The sequence below is a fragment of the Phyllostomus discolor genome, chromosome 9, assembly GCF_004126475.2.
Source record: "Phyllostomus discolor isolate MPI-MPIP mPhyDis1 chromosome 9, mPhyDis1.pri.v3, whole genome shotgun sequence".
Lineage (NCBI taxonomy): Eukaryota > Metazoa > Chordata > Mammalia > Chiroptera > Phyllostomidae > Phyllostomus > Phyllostomus discolor.
The window spans coordinates 56,986,903-57,012,434 of NC_040911.2; the positions used below are offsets into that span (position 1 = coordinate 56,986,903).

The 25,532-nt window shown below is 47.3% G+C and overlaps 1 protein-coding gene across 1 annotated transcript in view; it reads left to right on the forward strand.

The window, feature by feature from the left end:
* The window catches only part of EEFSEC (eukaryotic elongation factor, selenocysteine-tRNA specific), a 340,533-nt gene that overhangs the window by 287,308 nt on the left and 27,693 nt on the right, over window positions 1–25,532 (forward strand). The window contains 1 exon segment of the mRNA XM_028524131.2: window positions 4,584–4,740. Coding sequence (XP_028379932.1) covers window positions 4,584–4,740 — 157 coding nt within the window.

Consider the following 25,532-nt stretch of genomic DNA (forward strand, 5'->3'; position numbering starts at 1 on the left):
AACAGGAATGACAGAGATGCTCCCTTTGAACCTTTCTGAACTGCTACTCTAGCACCAGTGAGACTATGAGGCCAGCAGCAAGAGGAGCCCCTTGAGCAATCCTCAGGTCATGAAAAGCCTGCTCAGTCCTTACCTTATCCTGATGCTTACAAAAATACTGTGGTAATGTAGGTCAGTGAACTCAATGGCATCACAGGCTTACAGGCCCCCTGCCCAACAGCCCACCCACTGGTCCACTTGGTCAAATGAGAATGTAAACAAGAAGTGCTGAGAGCCCTCTACTTCCTGGCCCTAGGCCTGTGTTTATGTGGCACTTAAACCAACTTTGGGGTTTTCACTGTCTGCCGTGAAAGCCCTGAAGCCTTTTGAAGTTGCCCTGCAGTTAATAAAATTAGTCTGCCCTCATTGCACGACCCTGGCTTGGGGAAAGATGGATCCTCTGCTGTCTCTGTGGCAGTTAGCTTTTGAAATTAATATTTTATAACCTAAAGAAAGGAAGGTGCAGGGAGGAGATGCAGTAAAACATCTTGTGAAAGGCCTTTTTGGTAATAGTTAGCATACCTGCCACCCCAGGGCTCTGGTTACCAGGAAGCCCAGTGCCAGGCCATGGGAAGGCCAACCAGTAGGCGATGTGTGTTTCAGCCTGAGACCAGCATTGGGTGTGTGAGATAGCTAGGCTCAGAGCAGGTGGACTGGCTCACTCTTTGCTGAGCACATCTGCCAACAACATGTCCACCTAAACTATTTACATTTATCCCCAAAGAGCCAAGAGCCACCTTCTCTCACCCATCTCTCCCTCCTTACCTCCATAGCATGTGTATATTTACTGGGGCCTTCCATGGGTCAGCGTGAGGACTATTTGGACAGAACTCCCAATCTGTCTGGTGAGGGAGACTGACAAGCCAGCTGTCAGTGATGAGATAGAACTGCCATGATGAGATAGAACTGCCAGACTCTAGGGGCAGGAGGGGCCTGTTATAAGGGAAGCTGCCTGAAGGAAGGCCTGCCCAAGCTGAGCTGGAAAGAGGATGGGAAGGTCAGAGGGAGGAAAATGTGATAATGGGACATGAGGGAATTTGGAATGTGGTAGATATGTTCAGTAGCTTGATGGTGGTGATAGTTTCATGAGTATGTACATATATCCTAACTTACCAAATTATGTACCTTAAATATGTACATGCTACTGTATATCAGTTGTGCCTTAATGAAGCTATTAAAAATGAAAGACCACAGACATGAGTGAGCACTGCACATGTCCCAGCAACCATGTGAGGTGTGCATTTGGGATTTACTCCTGCATTCACAGAGCATCCAGTGAGGGAACACACCATGGATCAGAGAGTCATGTTTCTGTTTCATAGACTTTGTATCCTGGTTGGGAGCAATGAAGAGTAACACATAAAGGTATGACATATGTCAAGGAACGTTCCGCACTCTGAAGACAGAGACAGGCCAAAGAGCTGTAGAAGAATGGGGTGAGGTGAGGGGACAGGGTGCAGTGAGCCATGGCCTGTGGGGACACTGCAGTCACGAAGTCCTCGACTAGGACCCTTGCTGGACACTAGGAGCTGGCACAGAGATAGGGCACCCTGTCTCTTCCATGCACGGTCCACAGGCAGTGGGACAGAGGAGACTGTAAACATCACCTTTCTTTAGGACATGCATGAATTCCTTTGTGTTCAAAGGACAGGACCTTTGATTTGTTCTCAGCTACATGGCATGTACCTGGCAGGCTCTCAGTGGAAGAAAGGCAGAATTGTACTATGAATGCTCTCTGAGGCAACACCTGTCTCTGTTGCTTGATTGGTCCCACTAGTGCCTTTAGAAGGCAGTTCTCTGAGTAGGGTGGAAGCTCCTTGTGGGAACACTGTTCTTTTTCATTTCTCAGCCAGCTGCAGTGCCAGGGGAGGTCTTACATCTTATCCAGTTTCCATTTCTCCAGCTTGGCATGAGTCAGCTGTGGTCTTGCTCTACTTTGCAAAGGCCCAGCAGACTTGAGTTTGCATTTCTGCTGTGCCTCTGACTCGGGTGGCTGCAGCCCACTCAGGTCTTGTTTCTGAGCTCAGCTCTGCCCTCTCTGAAGTAGGAATGGAAACCCTGTAGACAAAGGTGCTCAGTGGGTCAGTGAGACCCCTAATGCCTTGGTGAGCATAGGCTGAGGGACTCTTAATATTGAGTGGCTGAGGGGCTCTGAAAGGCTGAAGAGGCTTTGAGGATGAGGGGCTCTGAGAATTTGGGGGCTGAGGGGCTCTGAGGATTGAGGGGTTCTGAAGGACTGATGGTCTGAGGGGCTCTGAGGATTGGGGAACTGAGGGGCTGAGGGACACTGACGATTGAGGGGCTGAAGGGCTCTGAAGGACTAAGGGTCTAAGGGTGCTTTGAAGGTTTAGGGCTGAGGGGCACTAAGGATTGAGGGACTAGGAAGAACTGAAGGACTGAGGGGCTCCTAGAGGCTAAAGGACTCTGGGGGATGAGGAGCTAAGGGGCTCTGAGGAGCCCCTCATTCAGCAGCAGAGGATGAGCTGAGGACAGGAAAGGACAATGAGTGCCTTCAGTCATGGGGAATGTGGAATGAGCCATTGGGTCTTGAACACCTATTGTGCCTTTCTGGGCTGCTGAATGAAAATGGGTGGGCCCTGCCTCCCAGGGTGCTGGGGTCCTGGGAGCTGGGAAAACTGAGAAAGCATTTGGGGCTGGTGATATCTGTCCTGACTCTGCTGTCCTGCAGGTGTAAGGAACCATCTGCATTCAGTTCACTCAGCAGTCTTGCTGGGCACCTGTTGCAGTGGGATCAGCAGTGCCCTCAAACAAGGCAGGGCCGAGAGGAAGGGCAGAGCCCACATCAGCCCCAGCCTGCAAGGGTTGCTCTGCTGGAGCCAAGTCCAGAAGAATGAGGAGGAGTTCAGGTGTGGGGATGAGATTGGTGAATTATGAAGGGCTATGCGAGTAGAAATGATTATTATCATTATTTGTATCCAATTCATCCATCACCTGGGACAGGAGGAATGCAGGTAGCTTTTATCTGGCTCTGTGAATCAAATAGAATAGGATATGTTTTTCAAAAAGGTTTTTAGGGTAAATGAGATAACTTCTCCTCTTCAAAATAATCCATCTGAGGCCCTTAGATGAATCTTGGGCAGAAGCAAGATGCTTCTGAAGCTGAGCAGAAACTCCTGGGAACCCAGCTTATAGGAGTTCCCAGGAGTTTCCAAAGGGAGCCCTGTGGAAGTAGCAGATCCCACTATACTGGCAACACCTGTGGCCTCCCTGCTGTTGCCTGTGCCAGCACCTACATGAGCCAGACCCCTTTTCCAGAAAGGCCCCAGGCCTGTGCATGGGGCCTGGAGAACAGGAGGAACTCCCCAATTCCTCATGTGGCCCTCATGCAGGACCCAGTGTGACAGAGGCCAGGTGAAGCATAGGCCCTGGCCCAAAGAGCAGCAAATTGCAGAAAGAAATTTTGTCAACCCTGCTAAGGTCATCTAGGGGAAGGTCTGGTCTTTAAAATGCATACATCTACACACACACATCTCTTCTCTTTTACACAGAGGCTAAGCAGCTTTCTAGTGTAGGCCCTGAAAAGGAGCTGAGCAGGACAGGGAGGCCACGTGGTCAGGGTCTTGCTATACCTTCTTCCCTGAAGGGAGTATCTGAGCTTTGAGTGGACTTAGGATGGGGAGAGTAGCACTTCAACTTTTCCCACACTCAGTCCCTTGGGTAGAAGGTCCAAGATCAGCTCATGATAAAATCAGGGCTGTTCGTAGCTGACTTTTTATACACATGTATGTTCCTCCTCTCTTCCTGGGCCTCCGCCAAGAGACAAGGAGGTGTGAGCTCTGCAGCAGAGGGCCTAGCACAAACACTTGGGAGCTGGGGAGATGGGACTTCTGCTGAGATAGAGACAGGAGGGCATCATAGAGGAGGGGGCAGTGGGATTGTGGGATAGATGTAGGCCAGGACATGAAGGGAGCCTCTGGGCAAAAATATGGTACATGTAGTAGGGGAGCTCTAGAGACCAGCTTCTCAGAGGCTCTTCATGGGAGGGGAAATGAGAAAGAGGGTAAGGAGGGTTCTGGTAAGCCTAGATGCAGGCTCAGAAGTAGACATGCTCTCAGCCCACAGTGCCAGTAAAACTTTCATGAGGAGGGTACCACTAGCTGTCATTAGGCTAGTGCTGGGGGCAGGCAGGGTATGGTAGCCCCACAGAGGTAAATGTAGGCAGGGTGGCTTTGGATTCTCAGCTACCTCTGCCCTATGAACTCTGTGACCTTGGACAAATACCCTAACTCTGCTGAGCCTATTTCCACATCTGTAAAATGGAGAAAGTGCCTCCCTCATGTTGCTGCCATGGGGTTAAGTGTATTGATCCACATGAAGTGTTCACCCCTGCCTGACACACAGCCTATCCTCTGTAGGTGGTGGGTGGTGACAATGGCAATGGGCCAGCCATCATGCTGGTTTCAGTGCCTTCCATTATCCCTAAGATGGACTGATCACCTGGGAGGGTGTGGTGGGCCTTGGCTTTAGCCTTTATTGGCACATACTGATTCTTTCTCTCTCTGGGGCTGGGTCTGCGGGAACAGGTAATAGACAACTACAGTGTGATCGGCCGCTCCCTATTTAAAAAGGAGACCAACATCCAGCAATTTGTGGGGCTCAAGGTGCAGCTGTCCACTGGGGAGCTAGGGATCATTGACAGCTCCTTCGGCCAGAGTGGCAAGTTTAAGATTCACATCCCTGGTGAGTATGGTTATTTTCTCTTGCTCTCAGGTGCTGGCAAGCCATGGACAAATGGCAGAGACAGTGTCCTGACAGTGCCCCTTGGCTTGGGGTTCTAGGCCTGTCTGTGCTGATGTGTAGAGCTCAGTCCACTGTGGCCTCTGGTCCCACCAGTTTGTGGCTGGAAAGCCAGTTTGCAATCTGTAGGAGACTGGTGAGGAGTCAGCATCTGGTCTGAGCCAGGGTCAAGGTCTGATTGTGAGTTCTTACTTCACTGTGACCATGTAGGGTGACATTAGATATGTCACATGGCTTCTATGTGAAGTAGGGATAATAATACTGATCTGACAGGTGGTTTGGAGGGAGAGAGTTGGTGATTGAGATGACTGCCTTAGTAAGCAGGTAGGATTTCCCAAAATGTGAGTTGCCACTTCGTTTCAAGACCAGCAGCCTCTGCTGAGCCTCTACTTGGTCTGAGTTGGGCTTTGTCCATGGTGGGGTTAAGGGTGAGTGTTTGTTACTGGAAATAGAGCTGTTGGATTTCTTTAACTCTACTAGCCCTTCCATCACTCTTACACTCTTTCCATACCCATTTTCCTGACATCCTACTGCGTACCAGACATAGTGCTGTGGTTATGGGAGGGAATAAGCATGGACACACTGAGGATAGACTGAGGAATCCTCAGGATAGACTTGGAAAAATTAATCAGAGAGGGGATTGCTGAGTGTGCTGTCTGGACAGGGCAGTCAAAGAAGACCTCTCTGAAGAGGTCGCAGTGGAGTGGAGGCCTGACTGAAGGAAGGGAAGAAGCCACACAAATACCTAGGGAAGAACATGCTGCAGAGAGGGAGGGAGACAAGTGAGAAGACCATGAGGTGAGGATGAGCTTGGTGTGTGTTTGAGGACAAGACATTGCACAGGAGTGGTGTGAGTGTGGAGATGTATGGGTAGTTTTTTGAGTAAAATCTCCAGATGGGGTAGTACTTTGGCCTCAGCTAGGAAGTAGGACTCCTTGATCCCTGGCAACTCACCAGGCAAAGCCAGCACCTCTATTCTCCCTAAAGCCTGGCTGGAGCCTTGCCTCTCGAATCCTTCCTAAAGCTTCTGGTCACCAGAGGCCTGCTTCCCTGCATGCTTAGCTTTGCTGTTTGACTGTGCCCTGAGGTCCTGTCAAGGTGGGACTGAGCTTTATCACCTTATGGAGAGAATCCTTCTACACACTCTTGTGAGCATATAGCCCTAACACTGAGTTTCAAGCACCTGTCCTACCCAGTCTATTGCTTAGCTGCTCCGGTATTCATCTCAGCCAAACTGAGGCCCCCAGTGTCCTGCTGTGGGCTCCAGGGGATCACACATAGGGAATGAGCCAGGCATTGTCCAGGCCTCAGTCCCCAGGGCCCTGGGCCAGCACCTTTAGGAGCGCTCTGGAAAAGAAGGTTTCAGGATGTTGAGAGGGCAAGAGCAGAGCTGCCTGAAGGGAGGAGCTGCACTTCAGAGCACTTTCCTCTTCCCCAGGTTGCTTGGGGCTCTGCTGATACAAACAGAGGGGAGAGCATATCTGTTTGCTTCTTTTGAGGTAGATAGGATCGTGCTGACCTTTCCCTCAGCTCCCTTTCTTCTAGCGCAAGGCAGACTCAGAATTGGGGGTGTTCCCAGAACAGGGCAAAACACAGGAGGAAGCTTGTTTGGGGGCCTTGGGTGCTGGAAGGGGAGGGAGGGCAGATATGGTGACACTGCTTCAGTCAACTCGAGTTCACATTCCTTTGTTAGGTCAATGTTGTCTGTTTAATAGGTCTGCTTCCTGTTTGTGGCTTTTAAGCTTTTTATTAAATATAACTGGTCAGATTCCTTCATCCCACCCGCCCCCACTGCACACCCCCACCTCCTGCTTGTCTTTTCCCTGCTGATTCCTCCCATAAAGAATTACTTTTAACCTTTTTGAAGTGCCTTAATTGTGAAGGACTCCTCAGTAAACCCAAGCCATCCAGTGCCAGGTGGAGGAGGATAGACCATTGTGGCTGCAAGTTTGGAGTGCTGAGATGAAAAAGCCTAGGGTTGTGCTGCTACACAGTTTAAGGCTCCCTAGAGAAGGGAGTGGTTCAAGGGGCCTGTCCCAGCTCTTGGCTCCTGGATGCAGCTGGGTTCAAACACAGCTTACCGGCCTCCCTGCTGGCTCTTCAGGGTGACCCAGCTGGGGAAGGCAGACTGGAGAGCCCTCTGGGTATACTTCCACTTACCCCCTGGCCTCCAGGCTTAGAAGCTCTCTCTGTCCTCTACCTTGGTGTCAAGACCAGATGCTGGCAGGTCCAAGCAGGTGTTTAAGAGGCCAGGTGGTAGGTGATAGTGACTGGTTAGGACTGGTCCAGCCAATACTTGCTATATGGGAATATAGGGCCAGGGATCAAATATTATCTGATTTAACTTTTATGAAAAACTTTCTGATTAAAAAATAATTTGTCTGAACCAAATAAAACATGCCTTTGCCTGGGTTTGACCCATAATGACTCCTGCCTAAATTTCAGGAAGGACACTTGGGCCTTAGATTCAGGAGTAGAAGCTGAAATGTAATATGCAAATAGTGTTTTATGGAGCTGTACACACAGGCCTGAGAAACAAGGGTCCTGATATTTGCTTCCTGGCCCATTGCTTCCCCAGAAGATTTCTGGGAAATTAGAATAGCTTGAAAGATAGCTCATTCTGACACCCAAGGAGCCTTCCCAGAAAGTCTTAGGTGACTTCAAGGTTGAAAAGCATCACATTTTATATAACTGTTCTCTTCAATGAAGTTGCCTCTGTGAGGCTGGGAGGCTCTTGGACATGACTTAGGACACTCTGGGTAGCAGTGCTGGTAGAGAGTAGTTGGAGGACTTTGCCAGGCAGATAAGGTTTCTCCTGACAAACCTTACTCCTGCACGTGTCATCATATCACTGTGCTTCCCAAGTGCTGCTTCAGTGCCAGGTGCTTTATATCAGAGCTGGGTCTTGTTATCTGCACCTCAAGGTGGGCCTGGGGAGCAGAGGAGTGTGTTCCTTGTCCACAATCTTTCTGGGTATGGAGAACCTGCCCTCCCAAGTCAGCCTCTAGAAAGCCATCAGGGCTTCAGAAAGCTCGGCAGTGTACCAGAGGGTACACACATAGTTGGAGACACCCCTTTGCTGAGAAGCTGATACAGCACAGTGGCCTAGCCTGGGCTATATGGCTCACCCTGGCCAGCACTCCCTACTGTTCCCACCCTCCATTCTGTGTCAGTGCCCCAGGCACCAGCTCCTACTATGAGAGGCAGCCTGGATGGTGGGCTGGGACAACAGCTCCTGCCAGCCGTGCACATCCACTGTGCAGAGGAAACAACCTCTTTCATGACATCCACCCAGAGAAGGGTCAAATGAGGATGAATGGAATTGTCACTTTTGACAGCTATAAGTCACTGCTGATTGACTCCAGGTGTGATGGCGAACATGTGCACACAATTTCATCTTCTGAAACACTGTCTATAACCCTAAAATGACCAGTAGGTTGTTATGTGTTCCTTGATAGGATGCAGCAAGCTTTTTGAGTGGCCTAAACTCATGACAAGTGGTCCATCTCCCACAAGGTGCTCCAGGACCAGCCAGTTTGGGAAGAGCTGTGTATGGTCTGCATTAACACTCCAGTTGGGGTGGCACACAGTGCACACAGGGCTTGCAGCCTTGTTGCTGGAAAATTCTAGGGCCCAAGTACTACTGGTGTGATGGGCATCGCTGCTCCTCATTGGTGAATGACCATGTCACAGAGCTGCAGGCTGACCCTTACCTCAGAAAAGCCAAAGCATCAGTGATTAAAACCCACAGCCGTTGAAAGCCATAGCTGTGGCCTCATCATATTCATGGGCTCTCCCGCCCCACCTGCCGAGAGTTCACCCATGTGCCAGGAACTTGTGTGGTGTGGCCATATTCTCAATCAAACCTTGACATGGATCCTGCTAATTTCCATTTAGGGTCATCAAATTTTCATGATCTTTAATAATATTTTAATAATTACTAATCACAATTTAATGGACTCTAGACAGATGAGGAAAATAATCTGTAGAATTGTACTTCCATTTAAATTGTGATGCATTTTAAAATTTGTAATTCAATAAAGTTTCTTGTTATTAAATAAAAGGAATTGTACTTCCAGTAATAACCCAGAAGGAACTTCTATATACTGCTTTTCAGGAGGAGCCAACACTCAGGAGCCATGACAGCAATCAGAGAAGGGCCCTAGGAAGCTCTCAGAAAGGTTGGCTACTACTTATAGCCCCAGCACTTGGAATATCCCCAGTTCACAGATGAGGAAACCATGGCTTGGAGGATAAACAATGTAACTTGCTCATGTTCCATACAAGCAAACATCAGATCTGGAATTCCAGTCCAAAACCTGCCTGAGTCTCTCCCTCAGCCTTGGTTTCCCATGCACAGGATTGGTTATATGGTTTGAAAGTGTAGCTGTCACTTGGGCTCTTTGGGAGAAGGGAATTGTGTGGTCATTCTGCTTGGCAGGCCCTTGAGCAGAGGGCCTGTGAGGTCACTGTCGATGGAACAGGGAGGCTGCCACGTGGCCCCTGGGAGAGTGACTGGACATCAGGAGAGCCACCACCTGCTCACCTCCAAAAGGTGTTCTGAGGAGAACCCCTAGGCCTCCTGCCTTCAGCTTCTGCCTTCTGCCCCCTAAGCCCACCCACAAGGGGTTCAGGGATCAGTGTACCATCCTGGTCATAGTCTGTCAAGACAGTGAGGGTGACTTTCCATGGAATCAGAAATGTTGCTTACATAAATAGGTAAGCGAAGGAGTTCAGTGGAACAGACTGGAATGAACAAATGGATGAATCCAGGCCTATGGGAGGACAAGAAGCCTGGTGCTTATTATGCTGTGGGCCTTCCCAGGAATTCCTCCAACTCAGGCAGGCACCAGTGTCATTAGACTTATTCAACATAGCTGTCTGCTGATAACTTGGTTGTGGGGGCTCTAGTTCTTTAAAGACAACTTTAAAGGAGAGGGCACCAGTCCATCTAACTCAGAAAACTCCTGTGCAGGGCTAGGGATGCCAAAACCATTCTGATAGAGTCCTGCCCCAAGTTACCTCCCTTTGGGAGACATGAAGGCACAGAACATGGTGGGTTTCCATAGGGGCACATGGCAAGGAACAGGATAGGGAGAGTGGCCATCTTGAGGATGAGTCGGGGCAAACTTCCCAAAGGATGTGCTGTCCAAGCAGGGATTGGGAGAGAAGGGGAGAAGGACACATGTGGAGAAAGCTGGAATCAGATATGCGGTGTTCTCCAGAACCCCATGGCCAGTGGGAAAGGCCATGGGGTGAGGAGTGCAGATCCAGCCCCAGCTGCCTGCACTGTATTCCATTTTGTGTGCCTATACCATGGATGTGGGAATTCTCACTTTGCCCTCTCCTAGGGTCTCATTACTCTTGCCCTTACCATTCTTCAAGCCCAGTCCAGATGCCCTCCTCTGTGGAGGTGCCTGGTGGTCCTCTCTGGCCCTGTAGCATTGCCTAGAGCACTTGTGTGGGGAAGAGGCCTGGGCTGGGAAGTCAGGGAACACCTCTGCTCAATCCACTTTGTCCAATTCTGCAGGGAAAGAAACTGAGACCCTTGCTCACAGCTACACAACTAGTAAATACCCAGAGTCTCTGTCTGCCTCTTCAGTCCCCAGGAGTATGGTGCAGTGGCCACCAGAAGCAAGGGACACAGAGGTGTTGCCATCTGGTTCTTCTGTCAGTCCTTCCAGCCCTCTTTCATAGGACTCAGGTTGAGACAGTCCACTTCAGAGCCCTTGAACCAAAACGGGGTATACAGCATCACTTTTGTGTGCCAGGAGCCACAGATGTGTCTCAAGCCTCCATTCATCTGTCTTTCATCAGCTGTTTATCGGACCCTTGAGGTGCCAGGGGAAATGGAGCCTCAGCCAGAGGAGGGAGGTCCTGAACCTTGGCTGTGGAAAGAGAACCCTGGGCCCTGCTTTGGCTTTAGCACTCAGCAGGGCAGCACCACCCCTTCTGCATCACTGTGCCTGGCATTGGTTTAGTAAGGTCGGCAGGCCAGACCGGGGCTGGCCCAGTTCCTTGGAGGGTCACCCAGCTCAGTACAGGGATTGGCCTCCAGAGTCAGGCAGCCCATGCCCCTCACTCTGCCACAGCCCTTTCTGATCTAGGCAGGTCATTTCCCAGTCAGAGCTTTATCCCCTCAGTGCTAACATGGGATGAGTAATTATAATTTCCAGGGAGGGAGTTAGGCTTAGATCACATAATCATAATCCCCACCCACAGTATCTTTACCGGGATAGGGGGTCTATAAATGGTGGCTAGGGTTGTGCATTGTTTTCACCCACCAGACACACATCCTCACTTGGGGTAGCATGTGTTCATTGAGGTTTATCCTGAGGTGTCTGTCCTTGGTTTGTAGATGGTTGTCTTCTCCTTGTGTCCTCATATGGTCCTACCTGTTTGTGTGTACGTGTGTATGTCTCAATCTCCTCTTTTTATAAGGATACTAATCCTACTGGATTAGGCCCACTCTAGTGATCTCGTTTCACCTGATTACCTCTTGAAAGGTCCTGTCTCCAAATACAGCCACATTTGAGGTACAAGAGGTCAGGACTTCAACATAGGAATTTGAGAAGGGACATAATTCAGCCCCTAGCAGCTGAGAAGATGGATGGTCAACAGACATCTCTCAAGATTTGTATTTTGGCAAACCACATCAAGCTGTGCAGGTAATGTGTGAAGTGCCAGGAGAGTTTATAGCACAACCCTGACTGAGTCAGGGGAAAGAAAGGCTTCCCCAGGCATTGGCCTTGCACCCAGATCTAGAAAATAAGTAGGAGCCCTGCAGGCAAAGGAGCAGTCTGAGCAGAGCTCTGAGGCAGAAAAGATCAGCGCCTGTCAGGGACAGCTGGGCCCAGGGAGCCAGCAGATAATGGGACCTCGGACTGACAGGAGCCACAACATGGGACCTGGTGAACAGAAGGAAGATGTTTGTCCCTATCCCAAATGCAGAGAGGAGCTGTTGGAGAGCCTGTAACAGGCTTGTGTACAAAGATAACTTGATCTACTTGCTGTGTGCTGGTACCTAGAAGCACAGCCCTTCCAGACAGGCAACTGGCTCAGACCACCCCAACCCAGTGGACAGCCACCATTCACTTCCAGGTGGATGTTGTAGGGCAGCAACATGGCCAGAGTATGATCAGATCTCTAGTTTTTCAAGAGAGACTGGGAAACTATTTTTACATGAAATCTTCCAGTTCTCAAATGTGGACCACTGGGCCTGGCCTGCTAATGCCAGGTCCTTAACATGCAGTCTCCTGCTCCTGCTATATCTTCCCATTTTCCTAAAAGGCACACTGAGGCTCTGAAGAGCTGGATGACTGGCCCAGTGGACCACAAAGGCCCCAGGAGGAACTGGACCTCTTTTGTGGATACCATTCAACTGAGAGGCTTCTGGAAAATCCAGCAAAGAGAATTAAAACTCATCATGTTGTCAAAGGGAGGGCCCACAGGAGCCCTGAGATTGTGGGTGTTGTATTCGCATAAACAGGCCCTGGGACAAGGGCTCTTAGGCTCCATGTTCCCTATGGGGTTTGAATGAAATTGGTTTTCTTTGCTTTAAAAATGTATTCTCTTGTACCCACCCACCCTTCCAGTCATAACTGTACAGTTTGGACAACCTGTCCTTGGGAGTTCATCTGAGTTTTTAGCTGGCTGCCACGACCATATTGACTTTTATTGAAAGATGTTGGCAAGGCTGGGGGTGTACCCACTCAGCATTTTCTGCCTGCTGTGGGAAGTTGGAAACAGGTATTTTCAAAGAACGTGAGCTTCAGAGTCTGCCAGACATGAGGTGGAATCCTGAATTTTTTTTTAATCCTTACCCGAGGACATGTGTACTGATTTTAGATAGAGGACATGAGTGTGAAGGGGAGAGAGAAACATCAATGTGAGAGAGGAACATTGATCACTTGCCTCCCATACACACCCCGACCAGGGATATTTTTAAAGTGTATTTTATTGATTATGCTATTACAGTTTTCCCACAATCCTCCAGCATGCCCCCACCTTAGTTCATGTCCATGGGTTGTACCTATAAGTTCTTTGATCCTTTGTTTCCTATACCATTTTTTATCTCTCCCTGTCTATTTTATGCCTACCAATTATGCTTCTTCTTCCCTGTACCTTTTTGCCCCTATTCCTGCCTGCCCCCTCCCCACTGAAATCCCTCCATGTGATGTCCACTTCTCTGATTCTGTTCCTGTTCTAGGTGTTTGCTTAATTTTTGTTTTCATTGTTTTTCTTTTTTTAAGATTCATTTGTTGATAGTTGTGAGTTTGTTGTCATTTTACTGTTCATAGTTTTTGATCTTCTTCAATTTCTTAAATAAGTCCTTTTAACATTTCCTATAGTAAGGGCTTGGTGGTGATGAACTCCTTTAACTTGGCCTTATCTGGGAAACACTTTATCTGCCTTTCCATTCTAAATCATAGCTTTGCTGGATAGAATAATCTTGGATGCAGGTCCTTGCTTTTCATGACTTTCCAGCCCCTTCTTGCCTGCAAGATTTTGTTTGAGAAATCAGCTGATAGTCTTATGGGAACTCATTTGTAGGTAACTCTTCCCTTTCCTATTGCTGCTTTTAAAATTCTCTCTTTATTTTTAATATTGGGTAACTTAATTATGATGTGCGTTCATTGATAATGTAACTTAATGATGGTGTGTTCCTCTTTGTGTCCAACTAGGACTCTCTGAGCTTCCTAGACTTCCTGGAAGTCTATTTCCTTTACCAGATTGGGGAAGTTTTTCTTAATTTTTTTTGTGGAAATAAGTTTTAAATTTCTTGCTGTTGTTCTTCTCCTTCTGGCAACCCTATAATTCGGATATTGGAATGTTTCAAGTTGTCCCAGAGGTTCTTAAGCTTGTCTTCATTCTGTTCCAGTTGGATGTTTATTTCTTCCTTTGTTCCAAATCATTGATTTGAGTCCTGGTTTCCTTCATGTCACTGTTGGTTTCCTGAATATTTTGCTTTATTTCACTTTGGATATCCTTCATTTGTTCTTCCATTTTGGGATCAAGCTCAATCAGTTCTGTGAGCATTTTGATTACCAGGGCTTTGAACTCTCTATCAGATAAGTTGGCTATCTCCTCATCACTTAGTTCTCTTTCAGGAGTTTTGATCTGTTCTTTCATTTGGGCTATATTTCTTTGTCTTGGTGCACCTGTTATCTTATAAGGGGTCTGGGCATTTTATTCACCAGGGCAGCTGAGCGAGGATTGAACCTGAAACCTTTTGATGTATGGGACAATGCTCCACCCAACTGAGCCACTCTGCCAGGGCCTGGATAGTATATTAACCTTTGTGAGCCTTGGTTTCCCCATCTGTAAGATGGGTCATTTTGAGGGTTTTTCCTCCCAACTTTTTTTTTCTTTTTTTCATATTTTTTATATCTTCCCATACAGAACATGCAGAAAAGTAGAAAGAATAGTTTGTTGAACCTTAGATTTCACAATTATTAATACTTTGTCACATTTACTTTATCTGTGTGTGCTAAACTATTTAAATGTTAGGTATAGAACTCAGTTATGCCTGCATGCTTCAACATGTGCCCCCTAAGGTCTAGGTCATTCTCCTCTTTGACCACCATACAATTATCACTTGAGAAATTTAACATCAACATGATATGGCCTAAGATACAGTCCATTTTCTGATTTCCCCAATTGTCCCAATAATGTCTTTTAAAACTTGTTTTTCTGATAGAGGATTCATTAAAAAAATCACACACCCTGCATTTGGTTGTCATGTCTACTTGTTTCATGATGTTGACAAGTTTTCGGATTCTACATGGGTTGTTTTCCAAACATGCTCTTAGAGTCTTTCTAGTGTTTCTGTATGACTAGGTTCTATTGTACATATGTAGATGGAACCCCACAGGTGTGATCTCATGTCCTTAGTCCACACTTAGGATGCATGTGATGTCTATTTGCCCATCGTGGGTGATGTAGGTTTGATCACTGGTTAAGGTGGTGGTTAGGAGGGTCAATGAGGAGATCGGGACAGCCCATGGGCCAAAGATAGCTGGCATGAAGGGAGTTCAGGGTATTCGTGCCCACATGTGAGACCTCTGTGGCCTGTGCAGAGGAAGGCACTATGAGGTCCCTTTGGAAGTCATGATTAAGACCCTGGTCTGGCAGCAGTGAGGTAGAGCTGGCTCTGTGGGGCCCTAGTCAGGGGTGTCTATCCCCTCCCCAAAGTTCCATTGGGCTAAGCTAGGGCCTATAAAGGAAGAAGCTACTACTTCCCAAAGCCTTCAGTGTTCTCCCCACCCCAACTTTGCTCTAGTCAGGCCTCAACGCAGAGAGAATTGGTTTCCGCCCCTCCCCAGGGAAGCACCAGTTGGTTGGAGATAACTACAGAAAGTAATAAACACTGTTAGCCCCCAATAGGCCATCTGGACAGGGAAGATGGAGTGACCTTTCCCTTCCAGAGTAGAGTAGAACACAGTAAGGCTTTAACTGGCCTTGAAGGTGAGCGGGTTTTCTCAGGTAGAAAAAGGGGAGGAAAGGCATTCAGGAGAGAGGAAACAGTATTGTAACCCTTTCAGAGGCTAGAAAGAGTATGGCATGTTTATTGCTTATTATAATATGTAAGACACTGTTCTAAATGATTTTTATGTTACTAACTCATTTAGTTTTGTGTGTTTAAATCGGTGATTTTGGAACTGTTTTAAAGCAATGAAACTTTTTTCTAAACAAAGTCTTACGTGAATCAACCACAGTTGAGCACCTGGGGATCCTTTTCCTAATGTTCATCCTCAGTTCTGGGCCTCAGACCTGAGGCCTTGAACCCCATGATTGGTGTCTGGCTGACATTTGTCAGGTCAAGGTTTTTCAGCCTCTCCACGACTGACATTTGGGGCTCAGTTATTTCTTGTGGTGGGGCTGTCCTGTGCACTGAAGGTTGTTTAGCAGCATGTCCAGTCCCTGCTCACTGGGTGCCAGTAACAACCACCCCCCCCCCCCATGCACCCTCTCCAATTGTGACAACAGAAGACTTCTCTAGACATCTTCCTGGACGTCAAAATGGCCCCAGTTGAGAACCACCATTCTAAGTAGAGGGTGGAAGCTGTGATGGGTGGTACACAGGGAGGGGAATAGTCAGCTCAGAGGCTGGAGTAGTAGACAGGTGGAGAGCAGGCCAGGGGTGGGGTGGGTGGGCTGCAGTGACTCAGTGCCTATTGGGTAGAGTATAAGGATAGATGAGGAGGGGTCATCTCAGGTAGCCTCCACCCCAGGCCTTCTCTTGCTGCCTCCTGACCAGCAGGGCAGGTCCCCGGGAGGCATCAGTTACAGCCCACTCAGGCTGAACTGCTTTAGCATTTAGTCAAATGCTAGAGCTCAGGAGAGCCTGAGACAAGAGGGCAAGGTTAAGCACAGACTAGTTCAGCCATTGCTGCTTGCCAGACTCTGTTCTCAATGCCTTCCCTAAACTAAGTTATGTACTTCTTGTACTAGCCCTCTGAGTTGGGAACTATCTGCATATTAAATCACCTGCCCCAGGTCTTACCCTCTGACTCTGGGTCACACTGCACAGCAGCACTCCTTAAAAGAGACTGTGGTTGGGATGAAAAAAGTTATGTGTGCAGGCACCTAGCATTGTGCCTGGTGATATCAGGGCTCACCTAGGATTTGCTGCTGCTGCTGCTGCTCCTCTAGTTTCTGATCAATCCAGCCTCTGAGTTGTGCTCCTCCTAATCTGTCACACCTGCAGAGGAGGAGGTGAGGCAGTGATAATAACAATTATACTGGTCACTACACCAATAGGAGCCGTTATAGAACCAATCCAAGGCTGAGGATTTTGTAAATAGCGCTTCATGTGGTCTCCACTGTACAAATGTCTCAGTGAGGTCCTGCACAGGTCACATAGCTGGGCAGTGGAGGAGGATGAGTTTGGACTGCATTTTTTCTGAATATAAAACCCCAGTGGAGTATAGAAGTCCAAGAGTACCTGGATCCAAGCAGGATGGGATGGTAGAGAGAACCTGGTACTCTGACATGTGGGTTCTAGGCTCATCTTGCTCTTGCCTTCATCCTCCTTGGGGGCCTGCTCACCAGACCACAGACCCAGCTGAGTTTAGATGGCACTTAGAGAGCTGCAGGTGGCCACTGTCTTGCTCAGGCAGCTCCTGTCCGTGGCTCACTTGGGTCCCCAGCCCTGTACCACGTGTGCTGCTGTGGCCTGCTGGTGAGTTGGAGATCACGGCTTCTAGCTGGCCCAGTGTTCATTTATTTAGGGCTCAACGGTCAGGGTCACTGCCTGCACATCCCCAGAGAGCTCTCTTGATAGAGCAGTCTGTCTGACTACTGACTGTCTACTCAGCTGGGTGAGGAGTAACCAGAAATATTTAGGTGTCATGTGTTTTCTTAAACCACTCTCACTCATTATAAAAGTTGCATGGTTACATTAGAGAGAAAGCTTAAAAATCTTGGGGGGAAATGCCACAGTCTCCCCACTGCTGTGACTTTGCAGAGGACTTTTGATCACATCTCCTTCCAGGAATTTTTCAGGTGTCATTTGATAGGGGCAGAAAGAGATCAGGGTCAGGAGTGAGAGTTTAAATCTGCCACATTCATTAATAGCTATTACTCTTCGAGCAGCCACTCTCCCTCTTTTGGCTTCAGTCTGGTCTGTAGGATAGGACCAATGCTTGCTCTTCAAAAGGCTGTTGAGAGAACAGCCTGAAGCCATGTGTAAAGTGCCTGGCTCAGGGTCTGATGCAGAGAAGACATTTAGTCAGTGACAACACTGTTTTAGTCTTAAAGACATGGCATACCACCCAACCAGATCATGCTGCATCTTCCCTTGCAGGGATATCCAACCTTTTGGCATCTCTGGGCCACACTGGAAGAGGTGTTGTCTTGGGCCACACATTAAATACACAAACACTAACGAAAACTGATGAGCAAAAAAAAGGCTTTAAGTAAATTTAAGATTTTGTGTTAGGCCACATTCATAGCCATCCTGGGCCACAGATTGGCAACCGTTCTAGAGTGACCTGACTCACACTGGGTCCTCCCTTATGGTCACACAACTCACAAAATCTTTGAACTTTCATGTGTCTTTCTCATGCATCAGGCTTTGAATCTGAGCCATTCCATCTACTGATAGATGATACTTCCTCACCCTCACGTAGATTCCTATAGGAACTTGGAGAGACCTTACCGCAGTGCCTGCTAGTAGTAGGGGCTCAATAAATACACACTTACACACTAATAAAGATATGACAAACATTGGTCAAACAGTGTGAATTTCTTCAGTATTTGTGACCCAATGATCAGAGTTAGAAATAAAAAAGATTAATATATGAAAAACAACTATATAGTTATTATGTGCCATGCACTATTCTATATTTTGCATATGTCATTTAATTTTCACAACAAACTTAACAGAAGATGCTATTATAATTACAGTTATTGAAATTGCCATTTTACAATTGAGGAAACAAGCACAGAGAGGTAAAGGAACATGCCCAAAGTCACACAGCTGTGGAACTCCAGTGCTGAGATTGGAACTCAGGCCATCTGGCTGCAGAGTCCTCACTCTTACTGCTCTGCTCCCCACCTCTACAGTTTACACTCTTGTCCATCTTCTCTGTATGTCCTGAGTTCAGGGCCCAACACAAGTTTCAGAAGTTCCATTTTCAGCTTAACCCCACCACTGGATTGGTTACAGGAATGCCCTGCCCAGGACCTCAGTTTTCCAGCATGAAAAAGGGGAGCATTCCTTTCTTTCAGGGTTAAGATGAGTAAGAAAATGTTTATAAAGCGTCTGGCTCCTTGTAAATGTTCAGTAAGTGTGAGTTTCTTTTCTTTTCTGTGCATGGAGGCCGCAGGCTGTCATTTGAGAATGAAGCATAGGGTAAGATATGAAGTTTATGTCTGTGTGTCTCTGGGGACTGGTAAATGTCCAGACTCTTAGATTACCTTTGCCAGCATCTGATGGCTGGGTAAGCATGTACTTCTGCCAGTCTTCAAAGCTCCTGATTTACTAATCCCTGGCCTATAATCCCCTCACTGTGGGCATAGACCCACTCATCATGGGGTCTGCCATGACCATTCCCTCTTGCCTGGAGCAGAGTTCAGGCTTATTAGCATAATATTTAGCTCCTTCCCACTCAGACATCTACCTGCATGGTCTGCAGCTCCTGCCCTCTCTGTCCCTCTGACCCACATGCTGCCCTTCAGCCCTGCATGGGCCTGTAGCAGCTGTCCTTCCTTCTGCTTTCTGTGCTGGATCCTCTGCGTTCTGCTCAGATGCCACCTCCAGTCTTCTGTCCCCACTTGCCTCCTGCAGGGCCATATGTGTGAGCATGTCCCTGTGATGCTCTAGACTATCACCCTGCACTAAGCCAGGTGGGATTGAGGAATAGACTACTGAAGCCTTAATTCTATTGAAGCTGAAGAAGTCCATTAGTGATGCTGTATTCAGGCATAGCCTAACTCTTAGATCGGAGGACTTTAGCCAGTATACTCGTTTCAGCGCTTTCCTTCTCCAGTGGCTGCGCCTGGCTAGACTCCATCATGGATGCTCTTCCTAGCTGCATATCTAGGAGAGAAGGAGTCTGCCTCCCAGTAGTCCCAGTAGCCAGTGCCCCATGCCCATCTCCAGACCAGCACCAAGGCTGGGGGCACACACAGGGCAGCCTGACTCGTGGCTGCTCCTGGACCCAAAGGTAAACCCTGCTTCATCCTCTGTTGCCCAAGGAAAGCCAGGTGCTATTGCAAGAAGTAGCAGAAGTACAGATGTTTGCTGCTAGCAGACATGCCCAGTGATTGTGCCAGGCTTTTCTCACTGCTAGAGTGGCCTTCCCTTCACCCCTGACTTAGCACAGCCTCAGGAGAATGGGAGGTACCTTCTGCAGGGTGCCTTAGCATCCTGGGCCAACCTCTTTTCCTGAAACCACAATTGTTGTGCCCTCTCACCTATCTCCCTGGGAGCCTCCTCAAGAGGTGAGCTTCTCTAATCTGAGGGTCCTAGGTGAGTCTCCCTCTGTCCTCAGGGCCCCTCACAGGAGGTCCCATGGTGTACACATGGTGAGCTAGGAAAGACCCCTGCCCTTTAGCTGTTACAAACCTTCCCTTTCCCCAGTCATGGTGATTGGTCTGATGGCAAGGATAAATTCATTCATTCTCATCAGCCCTGGCCCACTAATGTGTGAAATCAAAAAGCATTAAGGATGTCAGAATTTGCCTATGGCCTATCCAGGTCTCAGAAGTCTCAGCAGAATGGGCAATAGTCATGATTCTGGGGAAATCTGAGAGAATTCCCCTTAGAACCTGTAGCAAGAACAGGCTATTATTCTGTTCCCAAGCATATGGTGGGTCCCTGACCCTGCAGGCTAACAGTTGTTCACTGTCACTTGGGGAAAGAAAGCTTCTATCTGTCTCAGTAGGACTACCTTCCTGCACAGCGGTCAAGGCCTGACACCAGGCAACTGCTTCCAAATGGGATGTTTTACATGGTTTGAAAAAAATCACAAACTTACTTTATAGCCTAAAGTTGTATAATCTCATTCAATGAAATTTGCATGTTAAAGAAAAATAAAAAGAAGGGAAAAATGTCTCCTATACTCAATCATTAGTATTTTCACTTTTCTTCTGTCTTTTCTCTACAAAGTCTTCTTTTTATGTAGCCTAGAGGTTATAATGTATACAATTTTGTGTCTGATTCTTTCCAATTACTGTAATTATACAGTTTTGTCCTCCTTTTTAAATTTATGCTGTAATCTTCAGGTGCAGTGTTAAGAGCTTGGGCTCTGGCCTCAGACAGACCTTACATTCAAACCTCAGCCCCACAACGTACCGGATCTATAACCTTGGGTGAATGACTAGATCCCTCCAGGCCCTAGTTCCTCATCTTTAGGATGGGGATAAGGGTGTACCCTTCATGGGGACTGTGAGATCTAAATATGCAGTGAGCTGTAAAAGCACCTACCCACTAGCACAGTACCCAACATAGAGCTGGTATCCATAAACCTGAGCTGTGTTGTAGTCATTCCCCTAGGCTGTACCACGGACATCTGTTGCATGTTTAGGTATTTCCAACTTCTCTCTATCATGGATAGCATTGCTGTGAACATCTTTATACATACAGTTCTTTCTAGATATTATCAAAAGTTCAACTTTTCTTTTTTCTTAATTGTATTTTTTATTACCATCTATCCCCCTTATACCCCTCACCCCCTCACAGTCACTATCCATGAGTCCTTTTTCCTTTTTGTTTGATCTTTCCATCTCCCTAACCCCCACCCCACTAGCTGTCAACCTGCTCATATCTATGAGTCTGTCTCTATTTCATTGGAAATTTTTGGTCATTATTTCTTCAAATAGGTTCTCGATCCCTTGCTTGCTTGTTTCTCCTGGTATCCCCATGATATGGATGTTGTTATGCTTCATATTGTCCCAAAGGTTTCTTGAACTCTCATTTTTTTTTTAATTTTTTTTTTTTTTGCTTCTCTGCTTGGGTTTTTTTTCCTACCTTGTCTTCCAATCCACTGATTCAATCCTCTGCTTCATCTAAGCTACTGTATATTACTTCCAGTGTATTATTTATTTCAGATATTGCATTCTTTATTTCTGACTGATCCTTTTTTATGGTGTCTGTGTCTTCATGCTGTTGAGTATCCTTATAATCATTACTCTAAACTCTATATCTGATCAATTATTTGCCTCCATTTCATTTAGTTCTTCTTCTGGAAAATTCTCTTGTTCTTTTATTTGGGGACTGTTTCTTTGTCTTCCTATTTTGGCTGCCTCTTTGTGTTTGTTTCTATGTATTAGGTAGATCTTCAGAGACTCTGGGGCAGCCCTATGTCACAAGCTGCCTGTGACTGGCCCTGGGCAACCTATTTGGAGCTATCGGTGAACCACAGCTTGTCTCCCTCTGCTGGGCCACGATGTATGCAGAAAGAACCAGGCTGTGCACCAAGGCCAACTTTTACCAACACTGGGCCTGGGGGAGGTTAGCTGAAATCTCAGAGCTCCCAGAGATCTGCCTTTGCCTGCAGGCTTTCTATTAAACTAAACACTGAATGCCTTTAGCTGTACTCCTCTGAAGCCCAGCTTAAGCTCTGCAGGGTGGGGCCAGAGGGATTCCTACAGGTGGGGGTATTGCTTCCCCTCAGACTGATGCCACCTGCAGGGGAGTGCTCTGCCCAAGAAAGACGGCTTCTGCAGATAGGGAATGACTCAGCACAGGGATCTGTCTGCTGACCCTTCAGCTCTCTCCCTAAAGCCACCAATCCCAGACTATCTCGCAGCTGTAGTGCACTCTGCCCTCCCTCTTCTGGAGTCCAGGGTAAGTGGCTGCAAATGAAATTCTGTGGGTTGGCTCTTTAACAGGCTCTCTGCTTCTCTAGCTGTCACTCCCTGACAGACAGAAACCCTGCTGGTTTTCACAGCCAGGTGTTATTTGGGTTCCTTTCTCAATTCTGTTGCTTTAGGCTGGGGAGCCTAGCTTGGGGTTTGGATCCCACATTTCTCAGGAGGAACCCTCCCACTGCTGAAATACCACTCTGGAACATCAGCTGTCACCCATGGGAGTCCTGTCAGCCCTCTCACACCTCCGCTCTTCCTACCAGTCTCATTGTGGTGATGTGGTTTCTTCCATAAGTTCTTGGTTATGAGGCTTCTCTCCAGCTAGTGTTCTGTTGCTTATTCAGTATGATTTTTTTATAATTTAGTTGTGATTCCAGTTTGGTCCTGGGAGGAGGTTAGTATAGCATTCACCTACTCTGCCACCATCTTGGATCTCTTCAAATTGTTCTTATTTTTAAAAGAAAATGCTATAAACATTTTAAAAGTTCTAGAAAACTCCAGAGAAAATGATTTCCAAAAGTATCACATTATTTGATACTCCCATCAGTACTGTTGACAGCATCTATTTTGCTACCATGTTACCAGCATGGGCTGGACCTCTATTATTTATCCTAGCTAAGTTGATACCTGAAAAATGGCAACTTGATGTTTTTACTTGCATTTCTTTGGTAATTAATGAGGTCAACCATTTTGCCTTATCCAAGTTTCTTTAAAGAAAATTAGAAGAAACAAGTATGTGGAGAAGAGGGTCTGGCATGTTTATATATGCCTGCCAGAATTCCCCACCTCCAGCTCCTACCCTGCAGTCTGAGTACCTCTTGGATCCTGACCTTTGGATCCCCAAGGTGTGTAAACTTTGTCTCCCTAAGCCCTCTGCAAGTGAGAGGCACTGTTATTAAGGTGTCCCTTTGACCACCGCAATGTCCACAGCTCTGGTCCAAAGACATCAGGATACTCTCTTTTCCACCCAATGCAAATCCCTCTGCACATGGGCCCATATTAAGTCCTGAACTCAGAGACCAGACTCAGGGCCTGTCCCCGACCACTTTGTCCTCAGGCAGCATGGCTGTGTCATGAGTAGGCAGCTCCATCACCCACCTCTGGTCAGGACTGTGGAGGAGGTCCATCTGAGACACTGCAAGAGAAGGCCAAGGATTAGAGGACTTCTTAGAGCCTGAAGGTTGAGTCATCCTTTGCTAGACTCTAGGACCATCCGTGAGCCATTTGAGGACAGAGGGCTCACAGGTCCGTGTACCCCTGCATCCTGAGGGCCTGTCACCATCCAAGGAAGGCAGGCCGACTGGCACACCTAGCCACCTGGGAGGCACAGAGTAAGACAAAGGGACTTGGTGTGAGGCTGGGAGGTAGACTGGCAAGGGCTCACTTCTAGGCACTAGAGAACTACTTGAGGGTATGTGGGCAGAGGAAGCCAGGATCTGAGTTGTGTTTGAGCAGGATGATGGTGCTGTGATCCAGAGGGGCTGGCAAACTGCTCATGGGAACCCCTGATAATACACAGTGAACATAGGAAAGCAAGCACAGGGGCAGGAGGCTCAGGTAACCCTCTCTCTTTTCCCCCAAATAGCAGGCCAGCTATTGCCCAACTACAGGCTGAACCTACTCCAACAGCCAACTTCTCCAAAGCTAACTTACCCTGGACAGAGAGAACCAAAGCTGGCTTCATCAGGGGCAACTATGGACAGTTCCCAGGGACCCTGAGGTGAGGGTGGACTCTCCCCAGGCCATCATGGGCATTTCTGTCCCACACAGCATACCAGCTGGCCACCAAGGAGATTCTAGAAAACAGAGTTGGGAAAAAAGAGTTGAAAAGAAGTGAGGGGTGAAAGTTGAGATTTCAGAAAAACCTCAATAAAAATTATTACAAGCCATCCATCTTTCTCACTGGCATCTTACCCTGACAAAGGCCTTTGTGAATTTTGCATCAATATCTATGCTGAAGGCACTCTGAAACCTAATCCAGCCACCGGCTAGCTGCTGCCAAACGCTTACCTTGCAAGGCTGCCCCAGCTTTCTGGGAGGGATTACCCTTAACAGAGCCTCTCCTGGGAGCCATGCTGACAGAAGGGGACCTTTTACCAAGAGCAGAGAGCACTTTGGGGTGTCTTTTTTTCCCCAAATGACCGAACTCCTCCCCCTTTGGCCATTGAAGCATTTCAAAGCAATTGTAAAAATTATATGAACCTCATTGAAGAACTGTTACAACAATGTTTATACCCAGTGTTTGAAACAAAGACAATGATATTATAAATAATTGCAGATGATAAAGCTAAGGCAAGAAAAAAATAACATCATCAAAAGAATTTTACAAGACTGACCGTTCACAAAGATAGATGGAGTAACACAATATGTTAAAAATATCTGCAATTAACATAAACACAGCGCAATGGACAGAAACCATCTGCCTGCCAACCTCACCCTGGGATGGTTCCATGTCATCCACATAGGCTGGTGCCAGGGGCTTCTCATTGTGGCCACAGTGAGAATGGAGTCCCCAGGAAGAGGCTGTCTGGAGGTAGGTGCCCTGGAAGCCCACATAGGCCCATGGCCTGAGACCTATTTAAAAGTCAGTTCATGAACAAAAGGGGAAATGAGGATTGAGGAAGTATCTTTTTGGGGTCACAGCTTCCTTCAGGAACCTTTACCTGACTCTAAATGAGGTTGAGCCCCATCAATTGTTCCCATTGTATACCCGCTGCTCTTCTGTCATAGCACTTTGATTCTGCATTATTTCCCTGGGTATCCCATGAGTGAGTCTGTGGTTTTCTGCCTTTCAGGCTAGTGTTTTTAAGGAGCAAGAGAGATAACTGGCCTCATGTGGTAGTAGGCCTGACCAGCTGAGTTCTCAGTCACAGACATATCAGGTCCTGGGCTCACATAAGCACAACCAGCTGTCATGATAGCTGTCTGGGACTGGCTTCATTATCCCCATTAGACAGATAAAGAAACTGAGGCTCTGAGCATGCATGTGCTTAGGCAGAGACTGCCCGGAGCACAGCTGGTGGCCTACATCTTGTGTCCCTTACACTTATTTCTCCTTTTAATTAGTACTTGATTTAATTAATTAATTAATTAATTAAAATAAAATTTAAAAAAATTGTTTTTGGCTATACAGAACAGAATAGACAACTCTGGTACCAACAAGATCAAACACATATGTCATGCTTCAAATCTTTCACACCCTTTCTCTCTCTTCTTTCTATCTTTAAGAAAAAGAATTTTGCTAATAAAGGGAACCCTGTCCCCTACTTCCCTGGAGATAACATCCACTTTCATAAGTTGGGGGCTTCGTGCCCATACATGCTTTTGTGCCCTACATAACAGCATTGATGGTTTATATGCGTGTTTTAAGTGTTTACATACTTGGTCTCACATGAATCAGGTATTTTCGGAGCACTTAC